The sequence below is a fragment of the Arvicanthis niloticus genome, chromosome 7 (assembly GCF_011762505.2).
Source record: "Arvicanthis niloticus isolate mArvNil1 chromosome 7, mArvNil1.pat.X, whole genome shotgun sequence".
In the NCBI taxonomy this organism is placed as follows: domain Eukaryota; kingdom Metazoa; phylum Chordata; class Mammalia; order Rodentia; family Muridae; genus Arvicanthis; species Arvicanthis niloticus.
This window is the reverse complement of record NC_047664.1, coordinates 85,577,912-85,598,023: the sequence shown is the minus strand read 5'-3', so window position 1 is coordinate 85,598,023 and position 20,112 is coordinate 85,577,912. Positions and strand designations below refer to the sequence as shown.

Genomic DNA, 20,112 nt, shown 5'->3' with positions numbered 1-20,112 from the left:
GGTGATCAGGTGGTGTCTCTATAATAGGATAAAGAATCCTTTGGGAATATACTCAAAAGTATGGTATGATTGATTCATATGATAGTTCTATTTTTAGCTGTTTGAGGACCCACCATACTGATTTTCATAGTGGCTCTACTAATTTGCTCTCCCATTAGTAGTGCGTGAGTGTCCCCATTTCCCTACATTCCTGCCAATAGTTGATGGTTTTTTTTTTTTTTTTTTTAAATCTTAGGCATTCTGGTTAGCAAAGGATGAAATCTCAGAGTTTTGATTTATGTTTCTCTGATGGCTAAACTTGTCCTAAAATACATTTTATGTGTTCTATCTACTTAAACAGCATGCTGCACTTAATAATAATGTGCACATAGGGATTGCTAAGTCCTGACCACACCTAAAATTAATGGCAGCTAGGGTGGAGATCTATTGTTGCTTTGTTGTGAGAAATCAACTGCCTTTCCCCCTTCCTGGTGAACATTTTCTGCATTGCACATTGCTGTGTGTAAGCCAAGTCCATGTTTGTTTGGCAGTTACTATTTTCTCTTGAAGTCTAGGGTTTTTCAAGTCTCCTTCTGAGCTTTTACTTTCTGCCTTTAGTTTTATTACTTTATGTAAGTGTTTCTTAATTTAGACACCTTTCCAGTTTAGAAGGTTTTTATTTATTTATTTTTTCTGACAGAGTGCTAATAGACACACTAGGAAGTTTTTACAATATATTGAATTATGGTCAATGAAATTTCTCTTTTGTTCAGTCTCTGTTGCTTATCACCTCCCCTACACACTTGGTATGCATATTTGTGAACTTTATACCATATCTGAGAGAAAACTTATTTTTCAAGTGTTGTTGTTGATAATGTAGTGAGTTAAGTTCTATAGTCACATGTAGCAGCTCAGTGACTCCTCAGTGCTCTCCAGTCTCACCCATCTGTTCACTGTCATCCTCCAGTGACTCCTCAGTGCTCTCCAGTCTCACCCATCTGTTCACTGTCATCCTCCAGTGACTCCTCAGCGCTCTCCAGTCTCACTCATCTGTTCACTGTCATCCTCCAGTGACTCCTCAGTGCTCTCCAGTCTCACTCATCTGTTCACTGTCATCCTCCAGTGACTCCTCAGTGCTCTCCAGTCTCACTCATCTGTTCACTGTCATTCTCTAACATTTTTGAAACTCATTATGACTGACTCATCTTGCCCAAATGTGACATAGTCTTGAATGAGTTTTCTACCTAATCAGAAATCATCTATTTTTAACTTTAATATTGTCAAGGTTGTTTACTAAGCTTACATTTAATTTGAATGATGGTTACATAATAGTACAATTGAAGTAGGGGAAGAGAGGAAGATACCTATGAGGTCTTAAGTCCTGGTCTGGGGTGGTATCTTAGACTTTTTCTGCTGTGAACTGACTGACACTATGACCAAGGCAACTCTTATAAAGACAACATTTAATTGGGGCTGGCTTACAGGTTCAGAGGTTCAGTCCATTATCATCAAGGCAGGAACATGGCAGCATCCAGGCAGGCATGGTGCAGGAGGAGCTGAGAGTTCTACATCTTCATCTGAAGGCTGCTAGCAGGAGACTGGCTTTCAGGTGGCTAGGATGAGGGTCTTAAAGTCCATGCCCATAGTGACACACCTACTCTAACAAGGCCACATTTCCCAACAGTGCCACTTCCTGGGCCAAGCATCTACAAACCATCACAGGTGGCTTCCGTAAAAATGCTTCACATCACATTCTTAGAGAAAGAACTAGGGATTACAAATAACACACAGACAAAGCGAACTACATCTGTCTGTCAGTTTGCTTATTTCTTAAAATGTTAAACAGTATGTCCATTAAACATTCATTAATTATAGTCTCCTAAGTATGTTAACTTTGTTACTAGTTGTTCATTTTTTAATTATGTAAGTCAACTATTAAAACACTGTATTTTTAGCATATTTATTATTTTACATTATATGTTTTTAAGAATTTGAGATTAGAGAATGTGCAGACTATCTTTAGAGTCTGGACACTAAGTCATTTACTCTAGTTTTTGATTTTGCATATCTCACTGCATTGTATGGTTTGCTTAAGACTGGTATGGAAACAACAGTGAAAAATGAGTTTATCTGATTACAGTCCTTTGAATAATTCCTACTTCATAGGACCTTTCCAGTTAATTGGACGAAGTGCTATTTAATCATAGTGCACTAGTCCTTATTTTTACACTGTGTCACTCTAGATGATGAGAATTGTGTCTTAGTGAGTGTTCTTTTGCTCCATTCTCAGACAACACTAGCTTGTGTCAAGTTCAGAACCAAACCAATAGAAAACATAAAACACCAAAAAATCAATCAGGACCAATACTCCTTATTATTTTGACACAAAAGGACATCAGTTTTAAGTGACAACCTTTCTTGTTCATTTGTTCTCAAGATGATATGTTAATATCTATATCTTCATATAAAACACATTTGAAACTTAAAAACTCCACAGTCTTTAAAGTCATTCTCTTTAAAACATTAAAACAAAGCCATCCAAAATATCCAAGGAATCTCTATAATATCCAATCTTCTAAAATATGGGCTTTTAAAGTCTTTTAACTCTGGGCTTCTGTTTTTTTTTTTTTTTTGTTGTTGTTGTTGTTGTTTTTTGTTTTTTTAAGTTACATACCTTCAAATTCCAAGAGAGAAGAACCAGAGTGTATTCCTCTGTAAACCAAAACAAAAGAAAGTCCAAATATTGTTCAGCTCAGTGTTATACTTCTGGGAATCATAATCTTTGAGGCTCCAAAAGGGCTTGCTATAGCACACACTGCACAGCTCCCAGGCGGAGGCTGCTCCACTGTGCACTGTACACAGGCTGCTCCACTGTGCACTGTACACAGGCTGCTCCACTGTGCACTGTACACAGGCTGCTCCACTGTGCACTGTACACAGGCTGCTCCACTGTGCACTGTACACAGGCTGCTGCTGGCCTTGCTTGTCATCTAATACTGCTGACAGCTCCAAAATCCTGGAGTCTTCATAGCAACTGGCTGCATCTTCATCAGTAACTTCACCTGAGCCATCCTCAAGACATCTAACCCTGTTACATGGTGCTAAGCTTCAACGTCTCTCCATGACTTGTTTTAAAACAAGTACCACCTGGGGACACTCTTATATAAGTTTGACTGACAGCACAAGGCACACCTGGGCTACCTGTAGACCATAGCTTCTGTGTACTGACTTTGAAGAAAGTCCTGAGAGTTTTGCCTCGATGATCTTAATCACAGCTTATTCCTTAGCCCCTGTTTACCAGTGTAGGTTGCCCCAGCAAAGCAAGGGTTTCACGTTGCTGGTGCAGATGAACTCTTGTTAATCACCAGTTCTTCCATCTCTAGCTGACTAGAACCACAAATTCTTAATTCAAATTTCAAATATTCCCAATAGAGTCTTGAAGGGACTCTCACCAACTTTCCGCAGACACGTTACAAGTTAGGTCCCTATCTTTTGCATTGCTCTCAATATTATCTTTCAGGGTTCCACACAACAGCCTACTGAGGTGCTCTAAGTACTCAGTCGCTTTTCAAGTCTAAAGTTCAAATGCCAACACAAACTTCCCAAAATCGTGCGGTGGGGCATGCCACAGTAACACTCCATGACCTGGTACCACTCTCTGAGTTAGTTAGGGTTTTTATTGCTGTGATAAAATACCATGACCAAAAGCAACGTGGGAGGGAGGGGTTTATTTCCCTTTTTCTGCACTAATTATAGTCTGTCATGAAGGGAAGTCAGAGTAGGAACCTGGAGGCAGTAACAGGAGCACAGGCAACAGAGGAGAGCTGCTTCCTAGCTTGTTGCAAGGTGGCTTGCTCAGCCTGCTTAGATCGTCCAGAACCACCTGCTTAGGGGTGGCACTGCTCACCATGGCCGGCCCTCCCATGTCAGTCACTTACTAAGGAGATGCGTCACAGGTGTGTATCTTACGGAGGCATTTTCTCAATTATGTTTTTTTTTTTAATTAGATAACAGTAGCTTGTGTCAAGTTGACAAGCAAAAACAAACAAAAGAAAAGAAAGCAAAAAACCCAGATAAAACAAACAAAACCCAACCAAGACAATCACTAAATGCGTGAATTGCCTAAGATGTATAAGCTTGTGTTCTTTTATGAATATTTTAGCACAATTGGCAGGTTATAAGCTGATGAGAGCTGAAGCTGTCTGTTTTGTAACTGAGTAGTAACTGAGTACATGCAAGTGTGATGATGCTTTTTTAGTACAAGAAATTTAGAGCTAGAGTTTTGGGGACACAGGGCTACAGCCTCATGAGAGTAGATTGTGTGGCATTGTCTGCTTTGTAAATAAGAGTTATCCTTGCCTGGCTTTGTAGCACTATATTTCTTGTGCCTGTGGTACCCTAGTTTATTCTTAACCATTATTATAATACTGAACTGTGTGTGAAAATAAGCATGAGACTTGAACCTTAAGATCAAATTTTGTATGGTATCATTCATTTATATGAAGGAATAATTATTATTTTTCTTTCATTTGACATCTGTGTATTTGATGCTATTATGGATGGAGTTCAGTTAGATATGGAGAAAAGAAGAAACCATTCAGGATCAGTTATATTATTGTTCTCTAAAAATATTAAGTATGGTGGTTTATTATCTTTAATCTTGTTGCATTTTAGATATGAAGAAATACAGGTATCTGTCCAAATAATTTAATCAAACATATATAGATATGACATGCATTTTCTATCATAAAATACATTTGGGTTATAATTATACAATTGTGTATTTCAAGGTTTTAGTATGTGTATTTAATGAAGGACATTAAAGTAGATGCCCAGCTTTAAATTCCTATGATCTTTTATTAGTATAAAATGGAGAGAAGAATAAGGGAAAATTCAGGAGAAATACGGTCTAATTTCTTAAACAGATAGAGATGCTATTTCCTGTATAAGATATTTATTCACTAAACAAAGATGAAGCTTCTGGCTCTCTAAGTGTTAATGTTTTGCTTTAGTTCTGTGGTTAGGCACACAGCAACAGTTCCGCCTCCTCCGTCTCTGGACCACATGAAATTATTAGAAGATGAATTTATTATTGATGGGTCAGATAGAAGTTTTTCAGGTCAACGTTGGGTGACAATACCAAGGAAAGGCAGACATCTGAGCCACCACATGCCATCTCCTGAAAACATTGCAATACCTCAAGGTAAGAAGTCAAGAGAGAAACCTCCTAGTTTATCCTCCATGACTGTGATAAATAACACACCATCTGATAAGGCTCTCCCAATAGAAGAAGCTCAGCTCTCTGTTGAAGAAAACCTGGGAACTACTTGGACAAATGAGTTGGAAAACAAGTGTGGTTCTTCAGACAATGGAATGCACTCTGAGAATGCCAACAAACCATCCACCAGGAAAAGAACTGTGAAACGGAAGCTTAATGTAGCTGAGGAGCTCAGCATGGGGCATTGCAAAAGTAAAACTAGGAATATGTCAAAAAGTAGCCAAGACAAGTTACAAATAAATTCAGAAAGAAATATGGAAGACTGTGAAGAGGTGAGGAATGAGCCTATTTCCAAGAAACACACACCTGCTCTTGGTAAGTGTTCATAGTAATCCAGAGTATGAGCACTCTTGTATCATTTTATAATTGTTAGCATTTCTCTTAGCTTTGGGAGGTAAGCAACAGAAAACTCCTCTAAAGATTCACCAGCCTTTTGGAGTTCTTCTTGGGAGTCTCTCTAGGTATAGTTCAGGGCAGACACACTTGATTTTTTTTCTTTTTTTAGAGTTCTTAAGGCAGAAACATACATGGAGAAGTGAAAGACTATAAACAAGTTAATGATATGTTTTCTTCTGCTACTTGATCATTTTTATGGGGTATGCAGATTGCCATAACTATACAAATGTGTATAGGATGAAAGTAGAGGAACAAAAGATAAATCTCTACCTAATATTGCTGTAGAGCTTTATAGCTTCATAAATACTTTTGAATATCGACTGGTTAATGAATATACTATTCTGATATCTTGCTATACTGACTGTGAATTTTCATTGTTACAAATGCCACACACTTAGTAGATTAAACAAACACACTTAAATTTTTTTAAAATCTTTTTTTAATTAAATAAATAAATAGCTTTATTTATTTATTTTGTGTATATGAGTACACTCTTGCTATCTTCAGACTCACCAGAAGAGGGCATCAGATCCCAATTACAGATGGTTGTGAGCCACCATGTGGTTGCTGGGAATTGAACTCAGGACCTTTGGAAGAGCAGTCAGTGTTCCTAACCACTGAGCAATCTCTCCAGTCCTTTTTAAAAAAATCTTGCATAATTCTTCTTTAGGTCAGAAATTTTATGATACTGAAACAGACTGAAAGATGTTTTTGTAACTCTGTTCCTTCCGGTGTGTTTGTGAAAGGTCTGCTCCTTGCTTTTTCTGTCCTATCCACTTACCCATAGTCCTAGACTTGGTCCTCGCCATCATCACAGCTAGCAGTGTCTAGTTTCATTTGTCACTAAGTTTTTGCTTCTCCTTCTATCATCCCAATTCCTACCTAATCACAAGTTTTAAGGATACATGAATTGAGCCGGTAGAGTTAATCCAAAGTAACTTCATTTCAAGGCTTATAATTTAGTCATATTCAATGTCTTCTTCCAAAATAAGATTTCAAAACAATTAAAGTGAAAGGCAGTAATTTCCTGTCTTATTTTTGAGTAGTGATAAGACAAAGAAACAATGTTTTGTTCTTTAAAAGACAGTCAGCTTAGAGAGCTACACAGCTCAGTGCTTCCCTTCTGAGAAAAATGATCTGAGTTTGATCCCCAAGCCCCAAGTCAAAAAATTATAGCTGTTGTGGTTTCATACATTTGTAATACCAGTGCTAGGGAGACAAAGATAGGCCTATTCCTGGGGCTTGGTGGTCAGCCAGGGCAGCCTAAGTGCTGAGCTACAGGCAGGAGCTCTCTCAGTAAAATATAAATAAATACATAAATGGAAGAGGTGCCATTTAGGGTTGTCCTCTGGTTTGCACACATGTGCGCCTGTACCCATGTGCCTGCAAGCATAGGCACACATATTCCTCTTTTAGTTTATGATAAGCAGTGTGCAATGTTTACATTTAATTGACAGAAAATCACAGATCTTAATTGAAAACATGTTCTCTTTTAAAGAAACAGTGGTGAAAATGGATAAATGTAAGATGGTTTTGTAATTGAGTTTTATTTATTTAAAATCTTTTGTGAACTTCTGAAAACTTTTGAATAGTTTTTGTGGTTTTTCTTTATATTAGAAAATAAGAAAAAAAAGAATACCACCCAAACAGATAAGGAAAAATCTGGAAAGAAATGTTTTTCTAGTGGGTCCAAGAACAAATTTGTTTCCAAAGAAGTAACTTTGACTTCCAGGAAAAGTTGTAGAGTTTCTCAGCATCCATCTGACTGGTGGATGGTAAAACCAAATGAAAGTAAGTATTTTTATTTAAATTATCTTTATTGAAGGGTCCCTATAGATATTCTTTATGGGGTTATGTGATAAAGTTAAATTGATTCACTATTGTAACTGAAGTGTAAAGTTCTCCAGTGTTCTGTATGTAGACATGTGTTGTGGACAAACAGACAAAATCAAAAGTCCTAGTGCTCATGAAGATTTACATTCTATGAGAGAAGTGTTGTGGTAAATCTCTGACTCAAACACATCCGGTCAAGGAAAACACAGCTCAATATTTATGATTATAAACTGCAAACCTTGGATTGGGCAGATTTACCATTGTACTACTCTATTCCCCAGCTGTGAGATCCCTTAAAACCTGCGGTTTTCTAAGCCATGTTCTTCTCCTCCTCCTTGTCCTTCCACCAATGGCTCCAACGGCTCCTCTCCTCTCCTGGGCTCTCCATTCCCTACCTCGCCTCTCCCCTGGCAACTCCCTCTTCTAACTCCTCTTCTGACTCCTCCCCTAAGCCTTTTTCTCCACCACCCCTTCTCCTGCCCAATCACTGCTCTAGCCTTTATTTTACAAATTCAATTGGACAGAAGGTTCACAAGATTCACTCCTCTGCAGCCCCTCCCAGGAGTGGAAATACCATGAAAACAAAAGGCTAGGGCTATCCACAACACTTCCCCCTTTTTGTCCAATTAAAAAACTCTTTTCTCTCAGATATAAATTGAACACAAACTATATTACCATGTTGTAATTGTTAAAGTACAAGATAGGCCTAATACCCAGTCCATCATTTTTATTAACTAAATAGAACCTCTGCCATTTCTCTCAACTAAAAGACTTAGTTCTGAACCTGGCTTATATCCTGTCTTCAGAATGAATGTCAGCTGAAAACCATCCACTCAGATCTTTTCTCTCAAAGTAAATAGACAGGATTGGCTATGAGACTATACGTTTTCAACCCCGTCAGAAATCCAGAATGACTGGGTTAATTGAAATTATGGGAAGCACTAAGCATAGCTTCTAAAACTTCGCCAATTTATAGAGACCACTGAACACCTGCACACTCCCTATACTACAGAACGTTGGAGCATCAAATCTTCAGCCTTCTGGCCCAGAATCATCTGACAGACCATAGTGATGCAGAATTACTAAGGGCTGATTACTCTGTCTTGGCAGATATAATCAGTCAACTATTCCGCAAGTGTGTCTTTTTTCTGCACAGTATTTCGTCTGTAGATGAAAAGAGGCAATTCTTGCCTAGTGGCTGTTTCACCACAACTGGAGTAACTTCAAGGATGCTCAATTTCTTCTTAGAATCCAAGACAGGGAAGCTGTAAGGAGCAGACAGGTCTCCAATAAAATGAATGTTTATACAGGAATGTTTGTAACATCAATTCTATGGACTTCTGACGTTTTTGAAAACCAACTATCTATGTAAAGCAATCTATTGTCTGTTAATTCCTTTCCACTATTTCTAATTAAAATCTAGAAAACACCCTAACGGTAAGCTCTGAGCCATGCAATTGCTATAGGCTCCTGACTCACAAGCCAACCATCTCAAATCAGTTTTTTAAAAAAAATGTTTAAAAAGGAATGGGTCTAAGCCTTGTATTTCTAAATGAGTTATACAGGCACAATGCCTATATGAGAGTAAAAATATTAATCCCACTTTTATATCAATAAGAAACTCACACCAGTGAAAACCCTAAATTTGTACAAAATAAATTGTATACCAATATAAGAGATTATAACTTCAACCTTGTAACAATCATAAAAATTTCTACCAATGTAAGATATACCTATGTAATGTTTCACTTAAGAGTAAATTTGCTAACCTAACCCTATTTGTCTATTTCTATGATATTACTATGTCTCCTCCTTTCTTTCCTCCCTCCCTTTTACCTAAGAAGGAAGGATAGAGAAGAGGACAGGAAAGGTAGAAATCCCAGAGATTAAGCTCTCTAGTTCCCTCCCTGTCCGAAGCTACATTTGTAAAGCATTCTTTAAATGACAAAACATGTGTAATTTCTAAAGTAACCAGAACCATCTACCCCAACATAAGGAACTGGGACGATGATCTCCTTTTGTCTGCTTCCAGTTGAATTGGGGTGAAGAATTCCCATCTAGGGGCCCAAAGGGAAACTGGAAAATTGGCTTAGTCAAAGGAGAGCTAGCGGGCATCATTTGCCTTGAAGTCACTATGTGCTGAGAAAGTTCATTGCTTAGCTGACACCATGACTGTGACAGTCAGAAAGGCTGGACAGGCAATCTGGCTGTTCTGGAAAAGTTCTGGAAGCAAGTCCTTAAAAGAAACAGCTTCGATGTAGTTGCAGTAGAATCAAGCACGAGGCTGGAACAGAAGGTCCTGGAGTCTCAGCATCCCCGAGTATGAATCTTGCTAGGGCTGTGTTTCTCTTCTTTCATCCTGTAACATATAACTTAAAAGCAGCAGGTAGTTTTATAAAGACATTCACGTGGAGCATGTAGGGCACACAGCTTGGTCAATGAAGATCAATAAAGAAAGGCAACTGCCCTTCTTCAGGTTAGTTTGATCACTTAATCAAACTATAATATAACTTTGTATACATGCCCTCATAAAGGATGACATGTATTAAGTCATGAGAAATTAGTACACAATTAAATGTTCTTGGCTTTGTATAGACATTTTAGCCCCAGCCAGTTCCAGCGCTGTCATAAACAACTCTGGAACAACAAAGAGACATAAACATCACCCTATATACGTCACCTATTTGGTTGGTTGTGTTAGTCTCCCTTTTCTTCTGTGTCGACGAGGTCTTCAGGGGGTCTCCCTTTGTCATGTCTGATTTTTATCAACTTGGAAGGAACCCACAGCTTTTCTTTTTCTGTGGAAACATAGGCATAACCTCTCCCTCAGCGTAACACATTTCCCACTTTCCATTCTGACGTCAGAATATCCTTAATATAAACAGGTTGATTTAGTTCAGTAGTTTTTTTCAGCATCCAGTGTCTCTCAGCGGCTGTGGTGTTTTGTTCATTAGCATTCAAAAAATTTAAGGTTAATAATGCACTATGTAATCTATCTTTGGGGGTTCTTATTGATCCCTTTTGCCTATTAAGCATCTCCTTTAGAGTTCGATTGGATCTCTCCACAACTGCTTGTCCCGTAGGATTATGTGATATGCCTGTAACATGTTTTATATTATAATATGTAAAAAACTTCTTCATCTTATTAGAGATATATGCCGGACCATTGTCTGTTTTAATTTGTATAGGTATTTCCATAATGGCCATAACTTCTAACAAATGTGTAATTACAGAATCAGCCTTTTCTGATGCCAAGGCAGTTGCCTATTGAAATCCTGAATACGTGTCTATAGTATGGTGCACATATTTCAGTTTACCAAACTTTGTAAAATGAAAGACATCCATTTGCCAAATGTCATTTCTTTGGGTACCCTTAGGGTTAGTTCCTGTAGGCAATGGAGTTTGGTTATATAATGAGCAAGTAGGGCATTGCCTCACAATTTCCTTGGCTTGTTGCCAAGTGATAGAGAACTCTTTCTTTAAACCTTTACTGTTAACATGGTATTTTTTTAATGGAATTCTGAAGCCTCTAGCACACTTCCTATCAATAGCTGGTCGATTTCATTATTACTTTGAGCTAGAGGGCCTGGCAGACCTGTATGGGATCTTATGTGTGTTATATATAGTGGGTTACTCCTGTTTCTGATCACTTGTTGTAGTTGAATAAATAGTGAGGTCAATTCAGAATCTTCCTTAATAAGTTCAGCAGTCTCTATGTGTAAAACAACCCTTTCTGCATATTGAGAGTCAGTTACTATATTAAGGGACTCTTGAAAATCTGACAACACCATGATTATTGCATATAATTCAGATTTTTGAACTGACTTATAGGGACTCTCAGCCACCTTACTTATTTATGTCTTCTGATTTATATCCTGCCTTTCCTGCTTTACTAGCATCAGTGTAATGTAGGGGCTCCAGATATCGGAGTTCCCTTTAATATACGAGGGATAATCCAATCAGTTCTTCTTATGAACTGAAGCCGATTGCTTTTAGGGTATCTGTTGTTAATCTCTCCCAAGAAGTTACTGCATGCTCTTTGCCAATGTTCATTTTGTGCCCATAACGAGGCAATTTCTGCATTAGTAAAAGGTACAATAATTTCAGCCGGGTCCATTCCAACTAATTATGTAAGTCTCATTTTTCCCTTTAGTATCAATTCAGAGACCTTCTCAATGTAGGTTTTTAACTTCTTACTCTGTTTATGAGCTAAAAATAAGTAGAAGGTAAGATAACTAAGATGTAGGCTGTCGTTGGATCAATATGATCTAGATGTGTATCCTGCAATTTTCTTTCTACCAAGGTTAACTCCTCAGCCTCAGGTGTCAGTTTCCTTGGGCTACTTAAATCTTTATCACCTTGTAAGGTTTGAAATAAATTACGCAGCTCTTGAGTAACCGAGCCAATTGCTGGCCGCAGCCAGTTGATATCTCCCAGTAGCTTCTGAAAATCATTAAGAGTCCTTAATTGGTTTCTTCTGATTTGTACCTTTTGTGGCTTAACCCTTTGTAGACTTATTTTATACCCTAGATAATTAATGGAATCCCCTCTTTGTATTTTTTGGGGGGCTATTTGCAATTCTATGAGAGAAGAGTATATAGATAACGTAATTCACATAATGATAGGTGTCAAAAATCAGATGAAGGGTAAAGTCAAGAAAGACAGCAGGGGTGGATAGGTAACATCGAGTACTATTTTGGTAGATGGTGCTATGAGTGGATACGTTGCTACAAAGAAAGATGATAAACTGAGAATTTGGAATTATGGGAAACAAATCTTAAGGATGATTTCTTTCCTGTTGCTGTGACAAAATACTCTGATAAAGTGCAACTTATGAGAAAAAGGATTTCTTTTGGCCTACAGTTCCAGAGGGTAAGGCATGGCATGAGGAGGCTAGCTGCTGAGATTGCATCCGTACTCCGGAACCAACGAAGAACGAATATATGCTGCTGCTTAGCACACGTTCTCCACTCTGGATTGTCCGGGATCCAAGATGGCAGCCAATCAGTCAATGGTGCCACCCACGGGGTGTGGGTGGGTCTGCACAGCTTAGTTAACATTAACACTATTAAGATAGCCTCCTGTAGGCGTGCCCAGACCTGTGTCCCAGCATAGTTAGATCCTGTCAAGCTGCCAGCACTGACCATTATAGTCAGGTCAGGCGAGCAATGCACAGAGCCAGAGAAAAGATTACTTAAGCAAGTTTATAATGGAATTAAAAAAATCTAGTACATGTCCTGCAAATACAATTGAAAAAAATAAGAATTAAAAAAATATGTGGAAACAAATTTAACATATGAAATTGGTATGTGTATTTACATGTAAATGTAATGATGTTGGTATTTCAGTGAGCTACATCATTTGAACAAAGTTGCTAATTTTTAATTGTTATCGAATCTTTCAGGTTCTGTTGATGGAAATTCTTCAAAAGAAAATGAATCAGCAGTGGTATATCCCAATAGAAAAAAACAGACTAAGAGAAATCATGTATCTGAGAATACTAGGAAGAAACCATTTCCATCAAAAAGGCAGAAGACAGAGACCAGCTCAAAAGTACAGAAGTCTTTAAATGTAAAGGGTTCTGGAGGAAGTGTTAGTGGCCATGATGACATTTCTAGTTCCCAGAGGAAGCCATTGAAAAGCATTGAGGCAGACCCAACTCAGAAAAGCCTTGATATTTCTAGGTAATTTTTCTTGTATTTACTATTCATATAGCTGTCTTTTCTTTTTCTCATTCAGAATTTACTGGTTTGGCTTTGTTATGCAGTATTGAGAGTAAGAGTAAGCATAAAGGTCTTTGACAAAGTTGTCCATAAATTCTCTGCAGTTAGCTAGATGACACCTAGGCACAGTACTGCTCAACTTGTTTCCTCACTTGGGAATTGAAGTGATAGGTTTTTAGTTGTGTGGTATATGTCGTAGACTGTTTAGATTAATGCCATTTGGTATCACTTTTTTATATTAGTCTCAGCCCAGGTTTGTATTGTTTCTCTGTTTTTTAAATTTGGAGTCTTTATAAACTCCAGATACCTTCATGAACCTGACTCTAAATCTTACAACTGAACATGATTAGCTATGCTTACTATAGCCAATTTTATATAAATTTAGATTTATATTGCTTGTATAATCATTTGTACATTGTTTCTAGAAGAAAGAACGTTTGAAAATAAATTTGAAAACTATAATTTTAAACTTTTTTTCGTAGATCTACAAGAAGCTCTAAGTATCAAAACAGTGCTGTGACATCACAGAATGCTCATTTAAAGTCTCATAGTGAGGAATATACAAGCAAGACACCAATAGAGTCTACTTCAGATTCAGAAGTGCCTGAACATTCAGTGTGGGAAGAAAGGTGTGTATACAGTGTAGTCACTCACTACACTAGTTATCCATTTCAGTGCAGCAGTTTACTCCCAAACATCACTTGATTTTTGGTGTTGGCTTGCAAACATGTATTTTATACCTTGTGTGAGCTTGAAATCTAGGCAAGGCTTAGCTAGCTGGGGGTTAGGTTTGGAGGCATCTTTCTCTTTTGTATCCCTTTGAAGTCTTGACTACAACTGGAGAATCCCTTTACGTTTCCAATGGCTGTGGGCTGTAGGTTGCAATTCCTTGCTGTCTTTTGGCAGTCGACCTTCGTTTCTTGTTTTGTGGCATCTGACGTCCTACAAAGCAAATGATCTGAAAGAAGAAAGTGACTGTAAGGGAAATTCATGCCTTTTGATGACTTAAAACCATCACAAGTTCAGACCACATTCAAGAACAGGGAAATGAGGTTTTATCTTTTGAAAAGAAGATTGCCAAGGAACTTGTGGACTTATTAAAACATCTACTAACTCTGAACAAGTGAGATTAATAATCTGCTTGTGTTATCTACAAACTGTTAAAACCATCAAAAGTGAACGACTAGCAAATGAGAGCAACTTCTCAGCTGTTGAAGGGAGGACTAGGGTTCTTTACTGGGTAAGGGACTAAGCTTAGTACGTAGAGGAGGCCCTGGGCTTCCTGATGTACCCTAAAGTGGGTTTGAGTTTTACGTCCTCCTGCCTCTTGAATGGTAGGATTATAGGCATGTTCTACCAAGCGTAGCTAGGCTCTTAAATTCTAAGTTTAGTCAAGTCCAACAGCAACAGTCTTTTACAAAAATAAGAGAAACCAGCAAGCATATCCTAATTTTAAAAAGAAACAGTCTACAAAAAAATGAAATTAAACTTGTAGTAGCTGTCCATCTGTCCGTCCGTCTGTCTGTCTCTCTCTATAGATAGATTTGACTCAATTATGGGATCAAATCATAGGCCTTGTTTTATGCTGCCTGAAAATACATTCTTGATGACCTTTTGCATCACTTTTAATTTCATAAGAAACAGATGATAGTTTTAAGACATGATCATGAAATTTAGGCATACAGAAATTCATATTATAAAAGCACAAATTTTACGGTTTGTTTTGTTCTTAAGTGGACCTTCCAGGTTCAAGAATTATGAAATGCCTAGAAGCAATAATTCTGAAATGGGTGAAAAAAAGGACCAGAAAAGTTTGGGTAAGTTATTATTTTCTATCTTGGCTTCTAAGGAACTGTGAATATTAAGTATTCTGTGTTTATTTTAATTTTTCAGTAGTAGAAAATGTTGATCTACTCCTAACTTCCTACTTCCAACTTTATAGTTGGAAATTTGTTGAAGTGGTCTAGATAGGTAAAGGCACTTGCCTGACGACCTGAGTTGAATTCCCTAGAATTCACATAGTAGGAGAGAATTGATTTCCACAAATTGTCCCTCTGCTCTTCAGACATATTCCTTGGCATATGTATTGAATAGCACTTGCAACAGGATGGATGGATGGATGGATGGATGGATGGATGGATGGATGGATGACAGACAGATTGGTTAAGCTGATAAGGAAATACTTAAAGCAGCAGTAACTACAAGTTGATGGCTACTGAAGATAGGTGATCAATATATTGGGTTTATTATACTGTTTTCCTCTATTGTATAGAAGTTTGTAAGTTTTCATGCCTCAATACAGTTTTACAATTTTTTTTCTTTTTTGGTGCTTGAATATAATATTATACTATCTTTTTTATTACTAATTCACTAATTTTTTTTACTGTTTTTACATTTATATCTTTCTTTTTAAACTTTAACTAACTTTGTATATTCTTTAACTTTTATTAGGTAAAGAAACAGTGAATTTGCCTGAGTAAAATTTTGAATAGTTTTCCCTATATAGTATTTTGTAATATGTTCTTTTAAAAATATATTTTTAAAGTATTGAAATTTTTTGGATTTCTTTATTTTATGTTAATGAGCATTTTGCCTGCATTTATTTTCTGCATTACATGTATGACTGGTGCCTTTTGATGTCAGAAGAGGGCATTGGATTTCCTGAAACTGGAGTTAACGGATGGCCGTGACCCACAATGTGGGTGCTAGGTGGAGTGTGTTTGTTATCTGTTTGTTTGTTTTATTGATAGTAAAGTTTGGAGGGCAAGTCAAGAGGAACTACTGATTGCTTGTTCTAAGACTGTGGTTCTAAGAAAGAAACGATGCTAGAAAGAACATTAAGGTTGTAGGTCCAAGCATCTGAGACAATAACATTGTTCGGACCCAATGGAGACTTGTGAAAGGAGGAGTGCAGGAAACAGAGTCGTAGACTTGACCATGGTAAGCTTGATAGTATTAGGAGCATCTGTATCTTTTGGTAGTGACTTGTTAAGCACTAGTAGAAGTGAGATGTTCTGTTTGTTGGCTTCCCTCGTAGTCTATAGAATTCTTGAACACCTTGGATACAGATAGAATTTTGCTCTTTCTTTTAGATGTTTCAACTTAATGGAGTGTTTTAAAAAACACTTATAGTACTGCTTGTAGTATTCTTAATTCTTTGGGGTCTGTTAAAATGTTTTCTTGTCTATTTCTGATTCTGTTAATTTGGGTCCTTTCTTTAGGCTAGTTGGGTCAAGGATCTGTCAATCTTGTTTTTCTCCTCAGAGACCCAGCTCCTGGATTTGTTGATTCTTTGTATTGTTTTCTTTGCTTATGTTTCATTAACTCCTGCTCTGATTTCTGTTGTTTCTGGCCATAGACTGTGTTTGCATTTGGTTTGTTCTTATTCATCTATATTTGCAGACTTTTTTATTTTGTAATGTAAGCACTTCCACATTTCCCTCATTAGGACTGCTGTAAACATGATCCAGCAGTTTTGCTGTGTTATGGTTTCCTTTTCATTTAGTTCTAAGAAATCTTTTTGTTTTGTTTTGTTTTTTTGATTTCTTCTTTGACCCATTAATCATTCAGCAATGAATTCTTTGTTCTTCATTAGTTTGTGTACTTACTGGAAGTTTGTTTGCTGTTGGTTTTAAGTTTTATTGTTTCATCATGGTCAGATAGGCTATAGAGTTATTTCAATCTTTCTGAATCTGTTAAGAAGTGTGTCTGAGTGTGTGTGTGTGTATCCCAGGATATCTCCTTTAGAGAAAATTCCATGTGCTGAGTAGAGTATATATAGAATAATCTGTAGATACTGGTTAAGCCCTGTGATCAATTAATTCTGGTATTTTTCTGTTCTTTCTCACTTCCTGGTTGCATTTGGTTGGAATACCTTTTGCCACCTATTCACTTTCAGGGGTGCCTATCTTTATAGATAAGTTGAGTTTTGTGTAGAAAACAAAAAAAAGATGGGTTTTATTTCTTAATCTAATCAGCAAACCTGTGTAGAGTTGAGACCGTACGCCCTTGTATTTGCTAGTGGCTCATTTTCCATTCATGAGCAATGGAGAATGCTACTTGGTTTTTGTTAATCTTAATGGTTGTGCTTTTTAAACATGTTTATTATATCAAAGTATAATGAGATGTTATACTGTTTTTCTATAGGTTGTATTGTTTATCAATGAAAAATTAAAGTAAAAGTTAAATTTTTCTGTTTAAATCTAAATTTATAGTTCTCACTAAAGTTGGCCAGATGCTCCCTCAAGTCAGCAGAGAATTAGCAGGCATGCTGCATTGTTTATAACACTGTCTCTTGTATTTTGCAGGTTTGAAAAAAAGAGGTTCTAATATGGTACCAGATAGGAATTTACATCACAAATTAGGTAAAATAATTTATTCTTACACTATTTCCATTGAAAAAGTAGTACTACTGAATCTCTCTAGAAATTTCATTTGTTTAAGAGGGAAAATCTATCCAGACTACTATTACATATTCAGTTCTCGGCATTCCATACTATACTATCATAACCCACTGCGTTATTATTCTACAGTTTGTTTGTAAGTACTATAGTCCCCTACTCTCCTCTGTTCTCTGATACCACCCATGGGAAGACGCTAGTGTGGCTAACTGCCAGGTCGATGGTGCTCACAGGAGCTGTTTCCTACAGTTCACTCCTGTCCCAACAGCTTGAGTGCTACGTAGCAAATGAGGGAACTGAACGTTAAAATTCCACAGATTATCAAAAGATACTTGTCAGTCGTAATCCATGGGATCTCCCACCTGAGTGTGAGGCAGAGCCTCTGTGTTCTATAGAAAGCCCACTGTATAAGACATCAGCCCACCACAGTTGGCTGTATTTAAAAGTTGATAGTTTTTCTATCTTAATCTACTTATTGTGCTATTATAGATCATGTTCATCAGCTTTAACTATGACTTCCACTTTGTCTAATATTAAAGGAGAACTAGCTTTCTGTTTGCATTAACCTGCTAAGTCCCTCGAAAATAGTTTTTCTTTCATTCTGTTTTTTTCTTGAAGATTTAGTTTATTTTTATTGGATATTATATTTATATTTCAGATTTTATCCCCTAACCCCCCTTCCCCCACCACCCAGGAACCTCCTATCTATCCCATCCCCCCTCCTCATGCTTCTATGAGGATATGCTCCCAACTACCCCGCCCCCATCTCCCCACCCTTGAATTCCCCCCTACTCGGTGTTCATCCTTCATGGGGCCAAGAATCTCCTCTCCCACCTATGCCTGACAAGGCCATCCTCACCTTCATGTACAGATGGAGTCATGGGTCCATCCCTATTTGCTCCCAGGCTGGTGGTTTAAACCCTGGGGGGCTCTGGTTGTTTGGTATTGTTGCTTTCCTCCTGGGGTCACAAACCCTTTCTGCTCCTTCAGTCTTCTCTCTAACTTCTCCATTGGGAAACCCCTGGTCATATCAGTGGTTAGCTGTGAGCATTGGCATCTGAATGTGTCAGACTCTGGCAGACCTCTAAGGAGACAGCTATATCAGGCTCTTGTCAGCATGCACTTCTGCTATCCACATCAGTGTCTACCTTTGGTGACTATCTGGGATGGATACCCAGGTGGAATGGTCTCCAGATGGCTCTTCCTTCAGTTTCTGTCCCACACTTTGTTTCCATATTTATGCCCTTGAGTGTTTTTGTTACTCCTTCTAAGCAGGACCGAGGAATCCACACTTGGTCTTCCTTCTTCATGAGCTTCATGTGGTCTGTGTGTTGAGTCTTGGCTATTTCAAGCTTTTGGGCTAACATCTGCTTATCAGTGAGTAAATACCATGTGTGTTCTTTTGTGATTGGGTTAACTCACTCAGGATGATAATTTCTAGTTCCATTTATTTACATAAGAATTTCTCGATTCATTATTTTTAATAGCTGAGTAATACACCATTGTGTAAATGTACCATATTTTTTGTATCCATTCCTCTGTTGAAGGACATCTGGGTTCTTTCCAGCTTCTGGCTATTATAAATAAGGCTGCTATGAACATAGTGGAGCATATGTCCTTGTTATATGTTGGAGCATCTTCTGGATATATGCCCAGGAGTGGTATAGCTGGGTCCTCAGGTAATGCTATGTCCAATTTTCTGAGGAACCACCAGACTGATTTCCAGAGTGGTTGCACCAGCTTGCAATCCCACCAACAATGGAGGAGTGTTCCTCTTTCTCCACATCCTCAATAGCATCTACTATCACCTGAGTTTTTGATCTTAGCCATTCTGACTGGTGTGAGGTGGTATCTCAGTGTTGTTTTGATTTGCATTTCCCTGATGACTAAGGATGTTGAGCATTTCTTAAGGTGCTTTTCAACCATTTGAGTTTCCTCAATTGAGAATTCTTTGTTTAGCTCTGTACCCCATTTTTTAATAGGGTTCTTTGGTTGTCTTGAGTATAATTTCTTGAGTTCTTTGTATATATTGCATATTATATCTATCTATCCCTCTATCGAATGTGGGATTGGTAAAGATCTTTTCCCAATCTGTTGGTTGCCGTTTTATCCTATTGACAGTGTCCTTTGCCTTACAAAATCTCTGTGATTTTATGAGGTCCCATTTGTCAATTCTTGATCTTAGAGTATAAGCCATTGGGGTTCTGTTCAGGAACTTTTCCCCTGTGCCTAGGTATTAGAGAGTCTTCCCTACCTTCTCTTCTATCAGTCTGGTGGTTCCTCAGAAAATTGGACATAGCATTACCTGAGGACCCAGCTATACCACTCCTGGGCATATACCCAGAAGATGCTCCAACATATAACAAGGACATATGCTCCACTATGTTCATAGCAGCCTTATTTATAATAGCCAGAAGCTGGAAAGAACCCAGATGTCCTTCAACAGAGGAATGGATACCAAAAATGTGGTATATTTACACAATGGAGTATTACTCAGCTATTA

General features: G+C 37.7%; 1 protein-coding gene across 5 annotated transcripts in view; it reads left to right on the top strand.

Moving 5' to 3' along the window:
- The window catches only part of Cenpc (centromere protein C), a 64,083-nt gene that overhangs the window by 29,113 nt on the left and 14,858 nt on the right, over nt 1-20,112 (top strand). For 2 of the 5 annotated variants that reach the window (XM_034508225.2, XM_076938725.1), the window contains 6 exons: nt 4,992-5,572; nt 7,271-7,444; nt 12,891-13,170; nt 13,692-13,838; nt 14,944-15,026; nt 17,517-17,573. In XM_034508225.2, the coding sequence (XP_034364116.2) occupies nt 4,992-5,572; nt 7,271-7,444; nt 12,891-13,170; nt 13,692-13,838; nt 14,944-15,026; nt 17,517-17,573 (1,322 nt within the window). The remainder of the gene's footprint in view (nt 1-4,991; nt 5,573-7,270; nt 7,445-12,890; nt 13,171-13,691; nt 13,839-14,943; nt 15,027-17,516; nt 17,574-20,112) is intronic. The other 3 variants (XM_076938723.1, XM_076938722.1, XM_076938724.1) reach the window with 3 other exon arrangements.